This window comes from Molothrus aeneus, chromosome 2 (assembly GCF_037042795.1).
Source record: "Molothrus aeneus isolate 106 chromosome 2, BPBGC_Maene_1.0, whole genome shotgun sequence".
NCBI lineage: Eukaryota > Metazoa > Chordata > Aves > Passeriformes > Icteridae > Molothrus > Molothrus aeneus.
The window spans coordinates 56,407,993-56,427,935 of NC_089647.1; the positions used below are offsets into that span (position 1 = coordinate 56,407,993).

Genomic DNA, 19,943 nt, shown 5'->3' on the forward strand with positions numbered 1-19,943 from the left:
GCAACTGATTTTTTCAAGGCCAGAGGGGAAAGGATAGAACAGCAATGTAAAAGGTAGCAAATGCAAAGGTGAAAGAAAGAGCTCTCTCTCTTAATAAAGGCAAAGTTCAGATACCAAAGTATCAGACCAAACAAAAACACCAAACAAAACTAGCCATGCTGTCAACAACTTCAAGCAATTGTTGACATCATTTCCCCCTACTTTACAAATAATAAAAAAATCTCAAAAATTTAATGGCCAACCAGAACAAAATACTGGCCTTGCGGTTCCCTTTCAAGTAAGCTACCAAAGTGCTCTCACAAGACATCAAACTATGTCTTAATTATCCCGTCAGAGGAAAACAGCCAAAACAGCATGACTACAGAGCATTCTTTTATACCCAAAACTCCATATTCTAAGCATCAATGAATCCACACATTACCTTATTGCTTTGCTAAGATTTTGAGGTCTACAAAATAGATGTATGTTCTTCTGTAGATCCCTTACCAGAAGCATGGCTGGTCAGTTCAAAGAAAATGAGAGGAACATTGTTTTAAAAGAAATATATATAGTCTTTTGGAGTGTTCCAGAGCAAGAACATTGGTCTAAGCTGCCTTTTATTGTCTTCAGCTAGTCAAGAGAATTTCAACAGTTCCCTCCAGAAAAAGGCTTTGTGATAGCCAAACAGACTTCTCTTTTAATCACTACTTCAAATACAAAACCACTGTAATTCTAGGTATTCTGCTTTAGATATCCAAAGTAATTTGGCTAGTCCAGCTAGTCATCCAGTAGTCATACAGCAGTCATACAACAGTGTTGCATCCTGCATTCTGACGTTGCTGTTGGAAACAATTCAAGATGTTTTCAAATGATCTATATAGCCTTACATGGATAAAGACCCAGCTATAGAATAGTCCTTTCTTGAGCTCTGGCATGGCTGCTCTGTGTCTCCAGGACTCTGCACATGAAGTCCACAAGATAAGGCATCTCTGAAAGGGATTGCCAGTTATCATTTATTCTTGAATAAGTCTCTTTTTTTTACTTCTTAAAAAACAGAAATTCTCCTTAAAGTACAAAATAAACTCAAAGTGTTTCACCCAATCTTTTTCACAGAAAAGCATTCTCCAGCTCCTTAGAACAAAGCAGAAAATAATCAAAATCTTGTATTAAAGATGAAAGTGTGATTATCTTTTTTCCACCTTCACAGCTCACCCAGCTGGCTGGGAGGAAAAAAAGGGTAATTCATGTTATCTCACAGTACAAAATAACATTAATACTTTAAAGATTCCAGAAAAAAAAAAAAAAAACACAAAACAAAACACACTACAGAAACAAACACCAAAAAAACCCACAAAAGCAACATTCTTTGAAGACCTGCTTGCAAATACCTACAGTAAAATGTTACAAGCTCCTCGTTTCTTGTACTTAGCTAGCAATTTAAGCTTTGCCAATGCATGCATCACTAAAATGCCTTAGCAGATTTCATTTCAGTTTTATACAAACATGTGTCAGAATTTGGAGTGGTAATGACCACTGTGCCCTAAATAGTGTAACTCTTTCCATTCTAACCCTGCTTACTTCTACATAGTGTGTTCAGTCATTTTTAACTTCCCCAAACTATCATGTCTTTGCCTGAAAATTTCCTTTAATGGACTCTATTTTGAAAGCTTATGTAGACACACAGCAATTATGAGAAGCAACAAATATTGCACACATTTAATGATAGAAACTGGTTTGCTTTGTCCAGGCATACTCTAAAACAGAATAATATATTTATATTGATATCCATATCAAAACTTAAATATATTGCCCTGTGCATGCATATGTGTGTTGCACATATCAGGAATATACATTAATGAATAGTTCACTTTAAAAATAGGTTTAAGTCCCCAGGATGTGGTGAGAGAAACAAATTTGCCAGATTTTACAACAGTTGCGGGAAAAAAAATTGCTGAGATATTTTACTAAAGATGGACATACAGTACATAAATTTAATTGCAGAATGAAAATAATGGAAAATACGAATACTGAAGACAGATATCCCGTAGCACCCTTCAGTCTGTTCTGTGAACACTACCAGGTGCCAAGAACTTGAGGACGATTGCTGTGCACTTCCTCGCTAGTGACACTATTCATATCACTGCAGTTGCAGAGTACATTACAAACTACAGCGCATTTTGAAGCTGTGCAGAGTCACACAATCCTAATGTATATAAAGGATCTCCACTGGGGTAAACTTTGCTACCATGGCATTTTCCTGAGAACTTCTGGTGCATTAAAAAAATCATGTTTCCTTAACCAGAAAGGAATGAACTACTACTTAGTTGAGTAAATTGGGAACCATTAAAACAAGGAAAAACAGATCACATTGCAAAGAATGATGCTCATGCATTTCAACACTGGTATCACTCACAGCACTTTACATTTAGGTGAATTAACAAGCTATGGCAAACTGAGAGAAATGTATACCAGAAACAAACAGGAAGTGACTGCTGGGACTTGGCACTGTCAAATGTCACCATATGGAAAAGGTTAGAAACTTTTTGAAGGCTCAGTTCCTAAATGGATGGTGTGAAGGCAAATAAAACCACATTGGAGAATTTAATTAATTTACTTTTATTACTCCATAATGATTTAAGATCTCAAAAAATATATGTTAATAACTCAGATAAGAAAATTCAAGTAATAACTCTTGCCATTTAACTAAACAACACTGTATTATCTCCACTAATTATAACGCAGTCTTGCTTCACAATATCTGCCATGTTAGAGCAATTTCATTACTAACAAAAACCACTGGGGGTGAAGGAGAGGAAGAAAGCTTTATCCCACATACCTTACAAGTGTATTTATCTTACTCAATACACCACATTTTCTTGCATTTCCTAAATTGTACTTTCTGCTCCAGAATGTCTGCTTCACACAAAAATAAACACAGGCCAGAAACTTAATGCAGATTTGAGAGCAAACCACATATCCAACAGAGGTTTTGCATTAACTGGATGTGGAGCCATTAAAATAGAAAGCTAGGTCAGTGATAAAAGTGCTACTCTTCATATGCAGTTTTTTATAGAGTACTCAAGACAAGAGTGGGAGCTGTAACTGTGCTCATCTAACAACTATACTTCCAAGTACCCAGGGATCGTTTCATTTATTAATCTTCTGCTGATCCTCAAGGTAAGGAGAATTCAAAGAGAAAAAGTGTGAGATCTAATTTGAACTTCCCCTTCTCAACACATTTCTGCTATAAAGAACAGAAGAAAGGCCATCTTTTTAAGGAATGTGCTTTGCACTACAGCAATTAACTTTAAAGCAACTAGAAGCCAGCTGATGACAGGCAGTTTTCAGGCTGTAGCCCCAAGAACTGAAGTCATCTGTTTAAGGAAGGCACTGACTCTGCCTGTCTTAACCAACATCTTAAAAATGAAGAAGCCAAATTTAACACACACATGGAGAACTTTCCATTACTTCAATCTCCAATGTAACCCTGCTTGTAACCCAGCATCATCATATATACTACTTCCAAACTGTCTGACTACAGTTTTCCAAAGTTACCAAAAATCCAAAATGTATATTCTTAAAATGTTTGTTGGTTTTGTTGTTTTGTTGTTTTTTTTACCAAGACATGTTTTATGAGCTAAATATTCAAGTCATTCAAAATGGGGGGGAGGGATAAGTAGACATTACAAAACCAAAACCTGTTTGCATTAGGGATTTTGGCTCAAAAGTGCTCAAACTTCACAACGTACCTGTCACTTATTATTAACTAGTGTTTCCTCCATGGAACACATACAAACTCCACAGATGCAAAAGGTTCCAGGATGACATTTAAAGATACTGGCTTTAATCTCACAGAAGTCCTAATCAGTTTTGGTCCTGATTTCCCTAAAGGTACCTACTGCTACAGTGTCACTCTACAGCCAAGTATGGGGCTTTAGCAAACAGGTCCTAGTGACAAACAACATGTTGGCCTAAAGAATAGTCCTTTAGTCCTTTACACCACTACTTGTTCCCTCCTCCTCAAGTTGGCAGACACAAACACATGTTGATCTTCAAGTTTTCTGTTTGGGGTAATTAATAATGGCCACATTTTGACACAGATATGCTTTAAAGTTTTGTAAAAATTTAAGAGATAGATATGCATAAACTAAAATTGCACCCATAGCAGAAGTTACAATGATGTCCAGCCGCATCACCAATCTGTTTTTCTTAGCAACTGACTGTAAAAGTAGTTCCACTGAAATCAAGCTAACAGCTTGCCAAGGAAGTTGCTCTCCAGTGCAGGTAAGCTATGGCAAAACTGGACAACAGTCTTCTAAATAGGACTGTGAACCAATCATTAGCGTATCACAACCAAGCAATAAACTTTGGTGTAATTACATCTGCCAATACAGTACTCCTGCTTTTCATCTTCTCATTCTCTTATTCACCCTCTGCCCTCAGTTAAATAATTAATTGGTTTTATTTAGGAAGAAAAGAGCAAAGAGTAAAAATTGTCTTTGAGAACTACAGATGTTAGAAGTTTTTAGGCTTCTGTTTGTGCTAGTGAAAGGGCTTTGTTCTTGTACGTATATTTCCTAAATCTTGTTATACACACATTAAAAAAAATCCACTCCTGAGTGATTCTGTCTGCAAAGTATCACCATATGGTAGCTTTCACAAATGATCAACTGTACCAAAACATCTAAAAATAACATCTTCCTTAAGTAAAACAAAAACAATTACCAGTGGAGACTTTTGGGTATAGTTCTGAGCTAAGGAATCGATACCACATCACTGAAATGCTTCAAGTAAGTAAATAAGCAACCTCTGGAGAAAAATAGCACAGTCCTAAATGGCCCACAAGCATCAATGATAAATGTAATATACATGCTTTGGGTTCTTTCAAAAGTCTATTCTTAGATGTAAGACAAACCCAATCCATTTAATTAAAACCTTAGCTTACAAACACATTCACCAAGTAAGTGAAGCTTAACAAATCTAATTTGAATGAAAGGGACTAGCTGGGTAAAAGAGCAGCTCCCTGATGTTCCTTGCTCTAGTGGTTTCATGTAACCACTGATCACCAACTACTACAACAGCAAACATACAACACCCTTAAACTAAATGGGAGTTGTCTGTCTAAATATAGCTACTTTTAAATAATGCATTGTGAGTTATAAAATAAAGTGCTACTGAATTATTTAACATGGGTCTCATCTTTAACAATGATATATCACTTTTAATTAAATTGAAAGGAAGATGTTTATATGTGGAGTTGCATATTATTGTAAATTGCAACCAGTAAAGCAACATTTTAACTCCAATTATGTCAGCAGTCAGTTTTTCCTATATATATCTGATTCACAGAAATAGAACTGGGACTCAAGCTAAGATAAGCAAAGGCAAGACTTGCAGAGCTGTCTTAGATCTTCAGACGATCTCAGCTCAGCATTCATTCACAACCTTCAGACACAGAATATCCCACCCATCTGTAACAGTTGGCAAGAATTGGCTGGGATCTCAATCTCACCAATCTGTGTTGACAACATTCATAATAGGCACGTTTTCCTTATGCAAGTATCAACCTCTTTGAGAGCAAACACTCAAATGCATTTAATACCACTACAGGTAATAAAGGCATCGTACTCTGTAACTTTTAAAATGTTCTGAAGACACAAAAGGGTGTTAAAGCTGAAAGTTTGTGTAGAACTACGTTTCCAACACAATGCAACAGTTGCATATTATTTACTATAGTAACCTTTCAGCCAGGCCTAACATCTGTAAATGCAAAATTAACATTTAGTAACAAAATGGAACGACACATCTTGTTTAGGAGGTTTCAGGAAAAAACTGCCTTCCACCTCACATAACAGAGCAACATTACTGTTTAACAATCACTGTTTAAAGGTGGCTGCCTTTTGCACATAGTGCATGGAGCAAAAGCCCAAGGGAAGAACAGCGCCAACCGGACCGGACTTCACTAACTACTAACTTTAATGGGTGCTCTGTAGAGGAAACAACACCACGTGACCTATTGTGTAGAAATCAAACCCTAAGTGTGATCAGTTCAGGCCTGCATGGAGTCACTTTGCCCCTCAAAACAGACACTTCCCAGAAAAGCCCTGATCTTCATGTTATTGCATCAATAAGCTCTCCCCAAGGTGGGTTTTGTGCAGATCCCATCACTGACTGTGGACCACGCTTTGTAGAAAGTCATGGGATCCTTCTACACAGCAAGTCTGTTTCATGATGTTTATGCTTTCAAATGCCTGCTTGTTGATTTTACAAGGGGGAAAAAACTAAATAAACACATCATCCATGAAAAAGTTAATTCCACTGGGACAACTTCGGCAGCCCGAGACAGCCAAAAAAACTGCATTAACCTAAAATTTTGACAGCCGCTATACGCATCCAGTGTCACGAGCGAGGATGTATAGAAGTTTACTTCTCTTTCCGCGAGGTGCCTTTCAAAGTGGAAGCCGCCTTTCCCTCCTTGGCGGCACTCCCGAAGAGGAGCCCGACGTGCCACCGCGGGCTCGGTGCCTGCCGCTCTGGCGGGGCGCACGGCAGCGGTCCCCGGGACCGGCGGTGAACTAAAAAGGGTGGGCGGCGGGTATGGAAAGTGGCGGGGAAGGGCTCGCTGAGCCAGCCCACCCGCGCCGCAGGGTGGCAGGGCGGGATCCCCGCGGCAGCGGTGCCCGCCGCCGAGGAAGAGGAGCCGGAGGGAAGGAGGGAGGGAGGGAAGGAGGGAGGCAGCCCGCCGCTTCCCCCACACCCAGGACGCCCGGCAGGGCAGGGCGGCTGCCGGGGCAGGCAGCTTCCCCTCCGGCCAAGCGGAGCGCCGCAGCCCCGGGGGGCTCTTCCTGCCAGCCGGGGACAGATGTGGACGCAACAGCTGGACGGGGAGGAGGGGAGAGGAAAGGAAGGAAGAGGCACGGTTGTCTCACAAACCTCCCCCCCCGCCAAGCCCCCGCCGCCGCTCCTGGGGATGCGGGCGGGATGCAGCGGCCGTCCCCAGCTCCGGGTTAGCCCCGCTTGGCGATAGGGATGGACGAACCGGCCGTGAAAGCGGCGGGGCTGGCCGGCTCCTGCCCCCCTTACCTTGCTGCGGATCTGGCCCGAGGTGGACACTTTCCGGATGAGTTTCTGGGGGCCCTCGTGCTCCCCTTCGCTGTCCGACGACTCGTCCGCCGGCCCCGCCGCCGCCGCCGGGGCTTGGGGCTGGGGCTGCAGCGGGATCCCGGCGCCGCTCATCCCCGACTCGGCCCCGGCCATCTTCCCGGACTCCTACCGAGAGAAAGCACACGAGCCCGGCTCAGCCAGGGCAGCCGCTGCCGCTCCCCTCCCCGGGGAGGAGGAGGAGGAGGAGGCGGTGCGGGAGGGTGGGGAAAGAGGCGGTGCGGGGGGGCGGGACGGGGGAGGTGGCGGCCGCAGCTCTGGCGGAGCGGAGCGGAGCGGGGCCGCCCGCCCGGCCGCCATCTTCCGCCGCCCCCTCCCACAGGCAGGGGCCGCGGGCCGCGCCGCCCGCCCCCTCCCGCTCCTAGCGACCGGGGCACGGCCACCCGCCGGCGGGCGGAGCTGGGAGGACGGGCCCGGCCCCCTGCGCCCCTGCCGACCGGGAGCGGCCCGGGGCGGCCGCCGGCTGCAGGGGGCGCCGGTGCCGGTGCCGGGCGGGCCGCTCCCGGCAGGACGGTGCCCGCCCGCAGGTGAGAGCCGGGGCCAATCCGGCCGGAGAAACAAGCGACGGAGAGCGGGAAGGGCGCCCGGCGCTCCCGCACCTGCCCGGGTTTCCTGGAGTGTCCCGGCTGGCCGGGAGGTGGGGCCGGCACCGGAGCGAGCACCGCCCGCCCCGCCGGGCACCCCCGTGCGCTCTGTGCCGCCCGGTGACACTCGGAGGGCGGCAGTGCCGAGTTCCGAGCGCAATGAGGGCGAAAGCGGGCGGGTGCCGTGCCAAGCCCTTGCCCCGTCCCGGCCGAAGGCTGTGCCGCTCTCCCTTGGGAGCGCAGGATGTCTCTTCGGGACTTGGACGGACGGCATCTGATGCGATGGGCTCCTTATCTGTATGCTATTTCTCCAGCCAGTCAACCCCGTGGTAACTATCCATCAGCGCCAAAGCCTTGGACAGTTTTAGTAAATGCATCTATGGCTTTCCAGTGATTTTCTCATAATAGCTTAATTTTCTTGTTATTCTGTTCATTTTTGTCTTTGTGAAAGAGCAGCCCTTACTTCTGGGGAAAGAAAGGGTCAGTTTTCCTTTTTCATTTCAGATCTGGCAGCTCGCACAATCTCGAAATGTCACCACATGTTCTGAATTGTGGGACTTTGAAATTATTGTGGCTTGTATGTAGTCAGTGTTCAAAATAAGTGTTTAAATCACAGCAATACTAAATAAAACACACAAATCCTAGCTGCATGGGCCGGATTAAGCATAAGAAAGCAATCAATGTTTGTGGTTTCTATATTCCCACAATTCTATTTATATTTCCAGAAAGGGAACTAACATCTCTTAACATGCTAATATAATGCCGCAGTACCTAAATACAAAGCATTTAATGAGGAAAAGTAAACAACTGTACAACCTATTCTACACTGCAGACACCTTGCCACAGTCTGAATTTCAAAGAGTCCAGAGTTTTTATAGTCCAGCCCATTTCTTTTATTGGGGTTTTTATTTCTAGTAGTGTAGGGGAAAGCAATATTTCCATGAAGCCTTGGAGTTCTTGTGGCTTAGTTCTGTGTTACTGGCAGCAGGTACTTCAAATGCAATTCTACTACCCACCTCCACATAGGACCAATTGTGGAGGTTATATTTTAAAAAATAACAAAAGTAACATTTAAAAATTCAAAATATCTATTTTAAGGATTCAGAAGTTCTATTTTAAAGGCATTTTGATCAATTTACCTACATGCCCTATCAAAGTATTAATAAGGCCTAAATCCTATCATTAATACCTCATCTCAATATGATTGTAAAAATAAGGATTAATTCTGTCTTATCTCACTCTTCACCTGAGAAGGAGTTCTCCATTCTTTCAAAACATGGGATCAAACTTGACCAGGTGCAAGTATGCATTGCTCTCAGTAGATAAGTTTAGGGCACAGCTAGGAAGAAAGATAGTAAAAGCAATGTTTATGGACACTGTGTCTTTCCACCGTCCTTTCTTCCTCTTCACCATCTGAATTTTGGGAATAGCAGATTATGCCAGAACATGTCTCACTGCAATTCCTTAATTCTTTTGAAGGTAAATGTCACTTGAATATTGCAAGGGGACAACAAGATATAGTTTCCTAACATATTGCACATAATAGTAACTGTGATTTGAGAAACATTTGGTGCTGACAGAATACAAGCAAGACTGGCTACATTTAATTCAACTGAATTAAATAGTGCTGGCTGAACAATAGTAGTTACTGTAAGAATAAATACATGTCTTCAACTTCTGTTCATTTTTAGAGCTTAACTATGAGCACTAGTAGCTGCACCATGCAGAGGGCACCATGCATCTTCACCTGGGCTACCTCAGTGTGCTCTTCCTCACTCCTGACTATCCAAACAGAGAAGTGTGGTTACCAGGAAAGAAAGCATTTAGCCTTTCACTTCCAAGCAAGTCTCTTTCATCATGTCTTGGTAAACTTCAGAGTGCTATGAAAGAAACAAAAAGTACTAGGAATGTTCTCTCAGGTTACTTAATGTGAACACTTTAGTAGCAATAACCTAAGTCTGCAAATGATAGGAAATGTCCCACGAGAACACTTCAACAAGAATATGAGAACATGGTTTCTGTGAAGCACATAGTGGATTCTGTGAAGTTACAGGCTCTAACGTCTCCAGTTGTTTAATGCGTACAGAGTTCTCCAAAATGAGAAACCAAGTGTTAAGCATTGTTGAAAATATAAAAGTTACTCACATTAGCATAGAGGTTTTTTTTTCTACAAATATACACGTTGCTGAGGCACAAAGACAGTTTTAAAGATATCACTATTTCTGCTTGTTCTTCTTTTCAAAGGTGTTAATAGATAATCAGGGTCCAGTTCCAGCCTTTATCCAGATAAAGCTGCCTAAGGTGGCAATGAAGTTCGCCTCAAAAAGGACTTGCAATTTGACTTCTTTTCCTTCATGTCACAGCTGGCTTTCTCCCAGGTGGTCCATGTCAGACTCAATATGTGAAATATTGGATAGCACCTTTCAGCCCCGTGACCACAACTACAAATACTCTGGCACAAATGGTACCACTGGACTTCTACAAGTTGGGCTCTTGAACAATGTGGGACTCTATGCAGCCATTAAAAACACATACAGTATTTGCACATGCTCTGTCTTTCACTTAACAGTTTCACACTTCTTAGCAATGACTTTAAATTTCCTAACTGAAGCAAGGGAGTAAAAAGCATAAAGGTTGGTGTTTAAAGGAAGATACTCAAACAACAAAAAATAGCTCTGCTGACATCATTTGTGCTACGGCAATTAATATCAGCTGATAAACTGCCCTTTATGTAATACATACATATTTACACTGTGATATTGTATACATTTAATATACATATATACACTGTGAGAACATTTTGACTCAACCACATTGAGTCCTAATAGGACGTGTGTCATAAAATGCATATGCAATATAGAAAAAATCTAAATACACATTGCATTCTAGCTGCACTGAAGATTATAGTTTATAATACAGATTACTGCACTATTTGATTTCAGCCCTAAACCCCCTTTGTAACAAGCATTTTCACATTCTTTTTTTCCAAGTCACTTTGGCATCTATAAACTAAAGGGTAATGCTTTTCTATTCTTCATCTCAGAAAGTTTTTCTGAGGGAATTTGAATCAATAGTGTGTCAGGTTAACAATTCATTATTCACCATGTTGAAAAGATTTTATTGAATCTTTCCTAATTTTGGTGGTTAGTGGTAGCCACGGTTTTTAACTGGGCTTCCCACTCTGAACAAGTTTATTTCAGACCTGCCTGTCTGAACTCCCTCTGCAGATCAAATTAGTGATACTATTCTTTCTTGACTTCCTTACTTAGAAAAGAGGAAGCCAAAATATAACAACATGTATCCATACCACTGTTAAAGAAAGTAACTGCATCACTTGTGGCTGGTTTGGGATTAGACAAGGGAATTCCGTAACCTGTAGGTTACAAAATTAAGGAAACTACTAAACTGTGTTGTATGCTTCAAAATAAAAAGGTCCAAACCAGGGCAGGTAATAAAAGTAAACAGATGCTTTTTGAATGTGTTAGGACTTATATATGCATTTCAAAAGTAAGGTAAAGCCAAGACTCAGGTCTCATATAACATATGAAAATTGTGTCCAGAGCTTTGTGAGTCATGTGTTACGCACATTTTAACTACAAAGCCACCAAACCTCCCTTGCAAGAATGCAGGGTGCGCCTTACATTTTAAGTCACGTCTGCTTAGCTCCATCATGGGGTCTTACAACTCTTACCGGATTCAGGAAGAGCTTTTCAATTAAAAAGTGTGGTGCGAGTTAAGAAAAGGTCTTTATAGAAATTTGAAGAAGTACACAGACAAGTCCAACCCTGGCTGGTAAAAGGACTTCTCGCTTCATTTAATGTCTATAACTTATTTCTCAGAATAGCTACAGGAAGAGCATTTCCCAATAATCAGAAATTTGCATAGGTTATTAACTTGCACAGGTCAAAACCTGCAAAAAATAGTTTTCCCTATCTTACTACTCTTTGTTTCATGTTTTAAGAGCAGGGGAGAGAGTATACTATGTTTTCCCTTTCATCATTCAGGTCTTCACCTGAATCTCCCTTTGCCCCCATTATCATAAAAAGCCTGCTTATGAGCAGATGGAAAGAACAATGTGGCTCTTGCCACAAAGACCATGTATTTTACCAGCAGGTTACCAGGTAAAGGATTGAGTGGATTAGCTGAAATTAGAGTCTTGTAAAGGAAATCAGTGCAGTGGTTAACCTTAAAACTGCATTTATGGATGTACTCTCTAACAAATGCAGCAATGAAAAGATAAACATGACCCAAATCCTGGCCCTTACTGGGGGAGGGGGAAATGGAGAAAAAAAAAGATGTGCTCCTTGTTTATCTAAGCCATGCGCACAGAAGGAAACGGACTTGGATGCTTCAGCCAGGACTCTGCATTTCCAAGCGGAGAGGGGCTGCAATCCATCTGCCTCCCGAGTTTCAGCTGAGTTTTGGATGACGGCAGCAATTTAAATGTCACTGTTTAATAGGATAACGCATTCGCAGGAATTGACTTCGCTGCCTTCCTCCCACGATGTCTTCATCTCTCCAGGCAAAAATCTCGGGTTTCCCTTGCCTGATCCTTTCAATGTCAGCCCCATGTTACCGGAACACACATACAGCTGTTTTCCCTATCACAGCTGCATCTCCGGCAACAGTTTCAGGGCTTGAGGACTGCAGAGGGCCGCAAAGGGGGATGTTCAACTTAATAACAAATACTAGGACAGTAAAAATATATTTGTAAGGGCTGCAAATCCTAACAAGGAAGGGAGTGAACTTAGTTCATTGTGGGTATCTCCAGGGCTCCGCTGCTGCTTTCCTGAGGGTGCACACACCAAGCCACGCAGAGAATGGGTCTCCCCCGTTTTCTCTTTAAAACTGGGTTTACGAGTAAAAACTGGACCAACAAAACGAGTTAGCAAAACATGGTACAGCCATCTAAAGGGGAGCTTGGCAGTGGCACAGGTCCATGCTTCATGTTGCCTCACCAAGTTCAGGGCCAGAGGCAGCCTAGCCTTGACCTCTTAGATAGCCTGAAATCTCCCAAGCAACTACCCAAAGCCTATTTTTGGCCCTCCCTGCCTGATGTGTGTGTGTGTTTGCACAATGGAGAAAAGCCCAGGAGCGGGACGAGACTGCCCTGAAAAGGGAAATCTGATTTTATCGCCTGCTGAGGATGCCGGTGACATGATTTCCTTTGGTTGGAAGGAGGGTCTTCCAGTTCCTTAAACAAACCGCAAAGGCACCTCACCGCAGCTTTCCTCCTGGCCAGTTTGAGCACTCCCCTGCCTTCCTAGCTGCCCAAAGGCACGCACTTTCCCCACACGGCGGGGTGACAGCAGGGTACCCCCAGCCCCGTCCCGCTTGCCGCTGCGATGGGAACAATTCCCAGCCTAGCTCCAGTAGAAGAAGGGGGGGAAAGTGTGCGTCTCTTTCTGAAAGCTGCCTCCCAACGCTGCTTTTGCTGTGCTAAGAGGAGTTTAACGGTGTCAACATCCAACCCACCCCCCCCCCCGGCAAAGTTGAAGGCAAGGCTCTCGGTGCTAATCCCAGGCTTTCCACCCGGGCAGTGAAACTCAGAAAGGGCAATGAACTCCCCGTCTCCCAGAGGGACGAGCTCGTCAGCAAATGGCCAGACACGGCGGGGGCGAAAGGCTCCCACCCCCCCGCTCCCCGCGGGGAGGGGACGAGCGCCGGCGGCAGGGCTCTGGCGTGGAGCGGGGTCGGAAGAAGGGAAGGGGGGGGCTGGAGGGCACAGATAAGGATGATAGCCCGACCCCCCGGCTGAACAATACAGGCAGGAAAAAGGGTAGGAAACGCCTGTGCAACGGCATGGCACGCATGTACCTACCAGCTCCTCCCAGGCGGGGCTGCGGGCGCTATAGGAAGGGTACTCATGCTCCTCCATCACCCCGCAGCAGGTCCCCAACCTCCGCGGGGAGAGCGCCGACGGGCAGCGGAGCTGGGTCCGCCGGGCTTCGCCTCCCTCACGCCGCTGCCGCTGCTCCGGCTGGCAGCGCTTCCCCGGCGCCGCTCGTCCTCCCCCCACCCCGGCCCCGCTCCTCCCTTTTCTCCCCCGGCTATGTCCAGGCCCCCTCCTCCCTCCCCGCCCGGCTCCTTTCCCTCCCACGGCCACCGGGCTCAGCCCCGGCTCCCGGGGGAGCCGGCCTGCAGCTGCCGCGCCGCTCACATCATCGCCGCCCCCCGCCCGCCCGCCGCGCTGTCCCAGCCGCCCGCACGCCCGGCCCCCTCCCGCCCGGGAAGCCCGGCGGATCACGGGCAAATCGCCTTGGGCGTAAGCCGGTTTAGGGCCGCTCCCGCTGCCGGCGTCGCGGCGGGGCCGGCGGGCGAGGCTGCGCCCCGCGGCGAGGGCAGAAAGCCCCTCGGTGCGCCGGGAGCCGCTCCTGCCCCGCGGGACACGCCGCCTCCCCGGCCCCCGGGCCGGCCCCGCTGGCCTCGGTGCGGGCCCGGGGCGCGGGGTCTGCGGCCCCGACGGGCCCGGCTGCGTGTTGGGGTGCGCCCCGGAGGGAGCATCGCTGTTCCCGCATCACCCTGCCCCGAGCCGAGACAGGAGGGGACCAGGGGCAAGGCCCGGGTGCTGGGACAGCCCTCTGGCCCCACTCCTCCGCAAAGGCTCCGAGAGCGCAGTACTGGGCTTTTGACACCCTTTGGATGTTAAATTGAGGGTGAAACGGCACCTCGTTCCTCCTCAGTGGCTGCGGGTGGTCCCACGGGCACGTTAAAACAAACTCCCAGGAGCTGGGACACGGCATAGCCACTGTGGAACAGACAGCACGGATGTGTAGGCCATGTCTGACACAGTGGGGTGCTTATTTCCAGGGCCACCGTGCCAACCTGATGGAGCAGAAGTATTTCTCTGCCCTCCATTACACCTTTTATTAATACACAGTGTGTTTACTTCAGCCTTCTTGGTTTACTAGATACCAGCATCCCCTTGAAAACCAGCCAAAGCATTACAGCCCTTCAAGTGGATGTTGTATCTCCTTTGAACTCAACACTTTCACTCTTTTGTTTTCCTCCCTGTTGTTGTGGAATAGTGGGATATGTGAAAAAGTAGAACTGGAGGAGAGAGAAAAAAAATTAAGCTTAATCACCATCCAAAATAATGGTGTTCTTCACTCTACTTTCAGCCTGCCCTTTTGAATTTGCAGCTATCATGTTTGATTACTTGATTACAACAAGTTATCTTCAGATCATCTACTTGGTAAGTGTAAACATGGACAAGAAATTGTATTTCACCAAAAAAAAAAAAAAGAAATTTGTATTTGTAATATTTTTTTTAATGTATTTACATTTTCTTTGTGTTTTAAAGCTTTTTCATACAAAGAAAAGCACACTGACATCTGAGCTTTAGCTTTTGCAAAATCCGTCAATTTACAAAGATGTAGGAGTACTATTGGTGCAAAAAGATGAATCTACTCATCTGCTTATCTACTCATTTAACTGAGGCTATAAAGTACTCCTATGAAGTTGAGATAGTGCCACTAAGCCGGGCCCAAAGAGTTGCCACAGCAGCTCACCTCATTTGAGGAACCAAAACTGCTGCACTTCTTCTAGATGCAGAAAAAGGAACTATTTTTGTTGATAATAAGTTTATCAGTAGTGAGTTGATGAACTGCCTTGATGGTAAGAGTGTAACCTCAAAAGGAAGAAAACAAGATGACTTAGAGTATTTTGGTTTTTGGAAGGCAGCTTTCTGTAGCTAATGGTGAACAACAGTTGCCCAAGGATATTTGTTCCCTGAGTGTGAGAGACTGCTGAGGAATGTCATGTTATAAAGGGCTTTACACTAAGAAGGAGTGTCAGAGTAAGATTAGTCAGCTCCCCTCCTTTCCTCATGATGCACCGGAGGATCTCACATGATGGTTTTTTATACCTCTACACATCTGGCCTCTTTAGCCTTGGTCATGCTGGAGCTTTGTGGCCAAAGTCACCTGCCATGAAATATATATCATATATAGTCTCTCACATTCCCTTGCTTACTGAACCACAAAAAAATTGAGTCTCTTAAAACTCTACGAGTCTTGAAGTTACTTCTTCAGTTCACATATTGTACATCCCCTTTTGCCCTGAAATTCAGATTCTCACTTTGCCTCCAGTCCCCTTTTCTGTTTCTTCTGCCCTGAATCTTATATCTGTGACTAGATATGCAATTGTGCTCACCTCATTTCATTCCCTGGAGTTCAAACCTTGGTTTCCATAAGTGGAAAGCTAGTATGGGCCCCAGAAGATTATAACAACCTACTTAGGTTGGGGGTGTATTTCAAGGTCTTGTTGAATACAGACAGGCATCAGTTGCTGCACAGATCCTGCTGGGTCTAAGAGCAACCTATGCGATGCAATTCAGCTCAGCCCTGCCCTTTTGGGCTCCTGAATGCCAAATCTGATTTTTCAGTTCTTTCTGTCAGGGTGACAGATTGCTGTCTTTGCTAAGGAGCCCTGCCCTGCGTGATTTCCCTTTGCTCACTGAGTCGAAGAGCACAGTTCCTGATGAGACCGAGGTCTCTCTGCTGCTTGACTGAACTGGTTGAAAATCACAGGCCAAGGATTTTGTTGGAAAATGTAATTCTGTCAAAGCTAGCAAAGAATTTAAAGACAGGTGTCAGAATCACAGGATTATTGGGGTGTTTTTGTTTGGGGGCACACTGCTGCATTTACAGAGGGCCAAGGGAACTGAAGTCGGGTCCAAGGCAAGGATGTGACAACTAATCCTTATGGGTAATAAAACACCTAAGATATGTTAGTGAGGGGTAGAGGAGCTGCCTGCTAGAACAAGGAGTGACCAACTATTTCCTTTCCTTCTCCTTGGACTGGGAGAAGAACCCATTGGAGGCAGTTGGAGCAGGAGCAATGGCTCTCCTATCAGGTCTACCAAACTGCATCAAAACATCTCCAACATAGCCTGAGGGTGAATTTCATTTCCTTCTGATGTTTTTATCTTGTTCCAAGTCATGTTGTTTATTTGGATTATTTTGGGGTTTTTTAAAAATCTTTTCCAATTTTTTCAACTCAGTCTAGACATTAGAGGTTTCTTGGTAATAGCCTACTCTATCTACCATGTTTGAAGTTGCCTCATCTCCCCCCCTGCCCTCAATGACTCAGTGAAAACTTGAACAACAAATCGAATGTTTCATTATTGACTTTTTTTTTACATTAAGTGAATTGAAAATAGCCTGCATTTTCTAAGCAAAATATTTTGGATATATTGGACACACCTTAATATAAGAACTTTGATTCCAGTGCTGTGGTTGGACATTCACAAGAAGGTCCCCACCACTTCAAGTATTTTCTTTCTTTGGGGGTGGAAAAAGGAGCTTTCAATTTTTTTTCCTAAGTTGAGGTAGAAAGACACTAAAAGAATGAGCTTTTTAATATTTTTCTGTATTTTTACAGCATTGCATTTAGCATATACAACATAACAAATATACACTAATTCTCATCAATTTATGCTAACATGAAACTTTCATCTTAACTTGGCATATAGTATCAAACCTAGTTTGAGTAAATTCTTCAAGGAAATGTTATTCTTCATTCTCTTCACTGTAAACATGCCAGTTGGCCTTTTTTAAAAATAAATTTGCGTAACATTTGAAGGTATGATTTCCTCAACATGGTAGTTGGGTAGTTCCTGCCAGCCAGACAGGTAGTAACAACCTGCACTGGGTCATTAAAATGAAAAATGTATTAAAAGCAGAGCAAAATGTACATACCTCTCTGGTAATCCTTCAGATAGAACTGAAGTTACAAAATGGGTCATTTAAAAAATAAAGGTACATTTTTTCAATAACATCCTGATAGTTGCCTTGAAATCCACTACTTTCTGTTTGTAAGAGCATCTAAACTATTGAACAAATTCTGCATTTCTCCCAGTTTACAGGGCCTACTGCCTGGAACTCACATTGGCACCTGAGAAATGTTTTCAGCCTACAGTTTTCTTTCAAGGACTTCCTACAATGTGTGCATTCTTCTTCATTATTATTAGTCCTCTCATTAATCTAACAACTGCTTCAGCACATAACTACCTGTAATCAACAGGATGGTTTTAAACAATTCCATCGATTTTTGGGTTTTACAAGTGGGAAATTATTTATGCAGCTGGAAGAATTACTTTCTAAATGAAGTGCTTTAGAAAGAAAGAAGTCACTGAGAAAAAAGCCTTGGGAAAAAGTGTTTTACTGGAGCAGCAGCAGAGCCATGGGAGGGCAATCCACTGTCCACTTCATTTTCCTCCCAGCATTTTTATTTCCCCTTCTAAGTTCCCCACCCCCCACCAGTGTCAGCACCTCCTGCTTGTTCTGCTGGCATGGAGAACCACCTCAACACCTCCTTCTGAGTGCCAACATCAGGGACTAACGTTGTGGAATGGTATTTTCCTTATGGACTTTATTCTGAGACATCTGGTGGACAGGGGGGAGGGCGTTTTTGTCACCCCACCCCTCTGACTGCTCTGACTTTCTGCTGAAGTCAACAGATACCCTGAAAGTCAGAAGGAAAATGACATGAAAGCACAGATGGCTGTAGGTAGTGCTTGCTCATACTGCTGCTAACCTTCACTAACCACCTCTGCCAGTGCTCCTGGCTGTGTCCATGTACTAACTCATTTATTTAAGGATACTAGTGAACCAATAGCTTCATTTCATAAAAACACCTTTGGAAAGAGTAATTCACTCCAATCTCTTAGACCCCTGATGACCAGGATTTTAGATCCTTCCTAGAGGATGTAGTTAGTAAATGACCTAAACCTGCTGCCTGCAAGGTTGTATCTCATTCCCCATAAACATGTGGAAACCATTCCATGGGTCTTCACTAATAACTTTTGGTGGGTTTAAAGGTAGTTTTCACACACTTCTACTCGCAACCAACCTAGTTTCATTCTCATCATTGACCTCTCAGCTCCCGCTTCAGAGATGTTGCTTGTGGCTTGCTTGAAATGTAGTGCCCATTGGACACCATGCTCCAGCTGAGGCCTCGCCTTAGATAACGTCAGTCTGGGTTTGCCCAGGTGTGATGGACATACTCCTTGATTTATCATCCTGACCATATATGAGGGTATTCAGACATCCTTCCTGTTTGGGTGTAAAGCAGGACTTCCTCCTGGTGGCATCCTTTTAGATCTGTGAGCACCAGGGAATATTTCAGGTGAAACAGCGTTTCCTAGGAAAATATCACATCAGTTTCAAAAGCTTCAATGAGTCTATCCCATTCACAGTCCTGATTTGTTTGACATTAGTTTTCCTTGAAAAGCCTGTATTAGTTACACCCCTCCCTGTTATCTTGTAATTAGAAACATTTTATTTTTATTTTGTGGAGAATATAAGTTTATGTGATGGATCAGTAATTCCCAAGTTTCTTCTTTTGATCCTTTTTTAAAGTTTCACTTCCTAATACAAGACCTGAAATGATTAAACACAGGATGTGTTCTAACCTTGTTTTTATATATGAGCCAAACCCCTCTGATGGAACTTTGCATTTGTGGTTGCCCACTTTGGGATGCCTGGCACAAACTTTTGTATCCGTTACTTTGAACTCATTCAGACCTTGCAGATACAACTTTTTGACAAACATTTATTCTAAAAGAGAAAAAGAAATGACTAGTAAGTCATGAAGGTTACTGATGTGATACTTTAAAATCACAGAAAAATTAATAAATATAGTACTTCTGAAATGCTCAGAACTAAAGTAGAGGTTTTAGTTAAACAATCTCTGAAAAACTAAAGAAAAGCAGGAATGGGAGAAAAGAGTTTGGCTCCTAACACTGAAAAATGAGAAAAGAGATGGCAAAATTATTTGTTTGGAAAAAGGAATGAATTTATCTCACCCAACGGGCTGGCACTTAGATAGAGCCATTTATTTTATTGTGTTCTTATAAGCACAGTATTGCTTTCCAATTACAGCAAATCAGTATGTAATATTCCTACTTTGGTAATTTTTCTTTTCTAAGTGTATCAAGGTATACAAATAAAAATTAAAACAGATCTTTTTTTTCTCCAACTCCTCTGCTTAATCAAGGAAAGAGACAGAATTTTCCCAAAGGAGTTTTATTGCTTGCACAAATGAAAGGAAGAGGCAACTAGATGTGTGAATGTGGTGGGTGAGTATGGATGAATTCATGTGGCCCATCTGAATAAGTAACATGATGGACTCACATCCATGGTCCTGGTCTTCTTTGGAAATGAGCTAGGGGATACTGAGACAAATATTGTTGTCCTAGCAGAAAAGAAAAAACCT

The 19,943-nt window shown here is 43.8% G+C and overlaps 1 protein-coding gene across 2 annotated transcripts in view; it reads right to left on the bottom strand.

The window, feature by feature from the left end:
* Positions 1–13,602, bottom strand: part of DGKH (diacylglycerol kinase eta) — a 148,928-nt gene extending 135,326 nt beyond the window's left edge. Inside the window, exons 1-2 of one of the 2 annotated variants that reach the window (XM_066571432.1) lie at positions 13,546–13,602; positions 7,063–7,248 (exon numbers count right to left, since the gene is read on the bottom strand). In XM_066571432.1, coding sequence (XP_066427529.1) covers positions 7,063–7,248; positions 13,546–13,602 — 243 coding nt within the window. Of the gene's footprint in view, positions 1–7,062; positions 7,249–13,545 lie in introns of those variants that run through there. The other variant, XM_066571435.1, reaches the window with a different exon arrangement.
* Between the last annotated feature and the right edge of the window lie 6,341 nt (positions 13,603–19,943).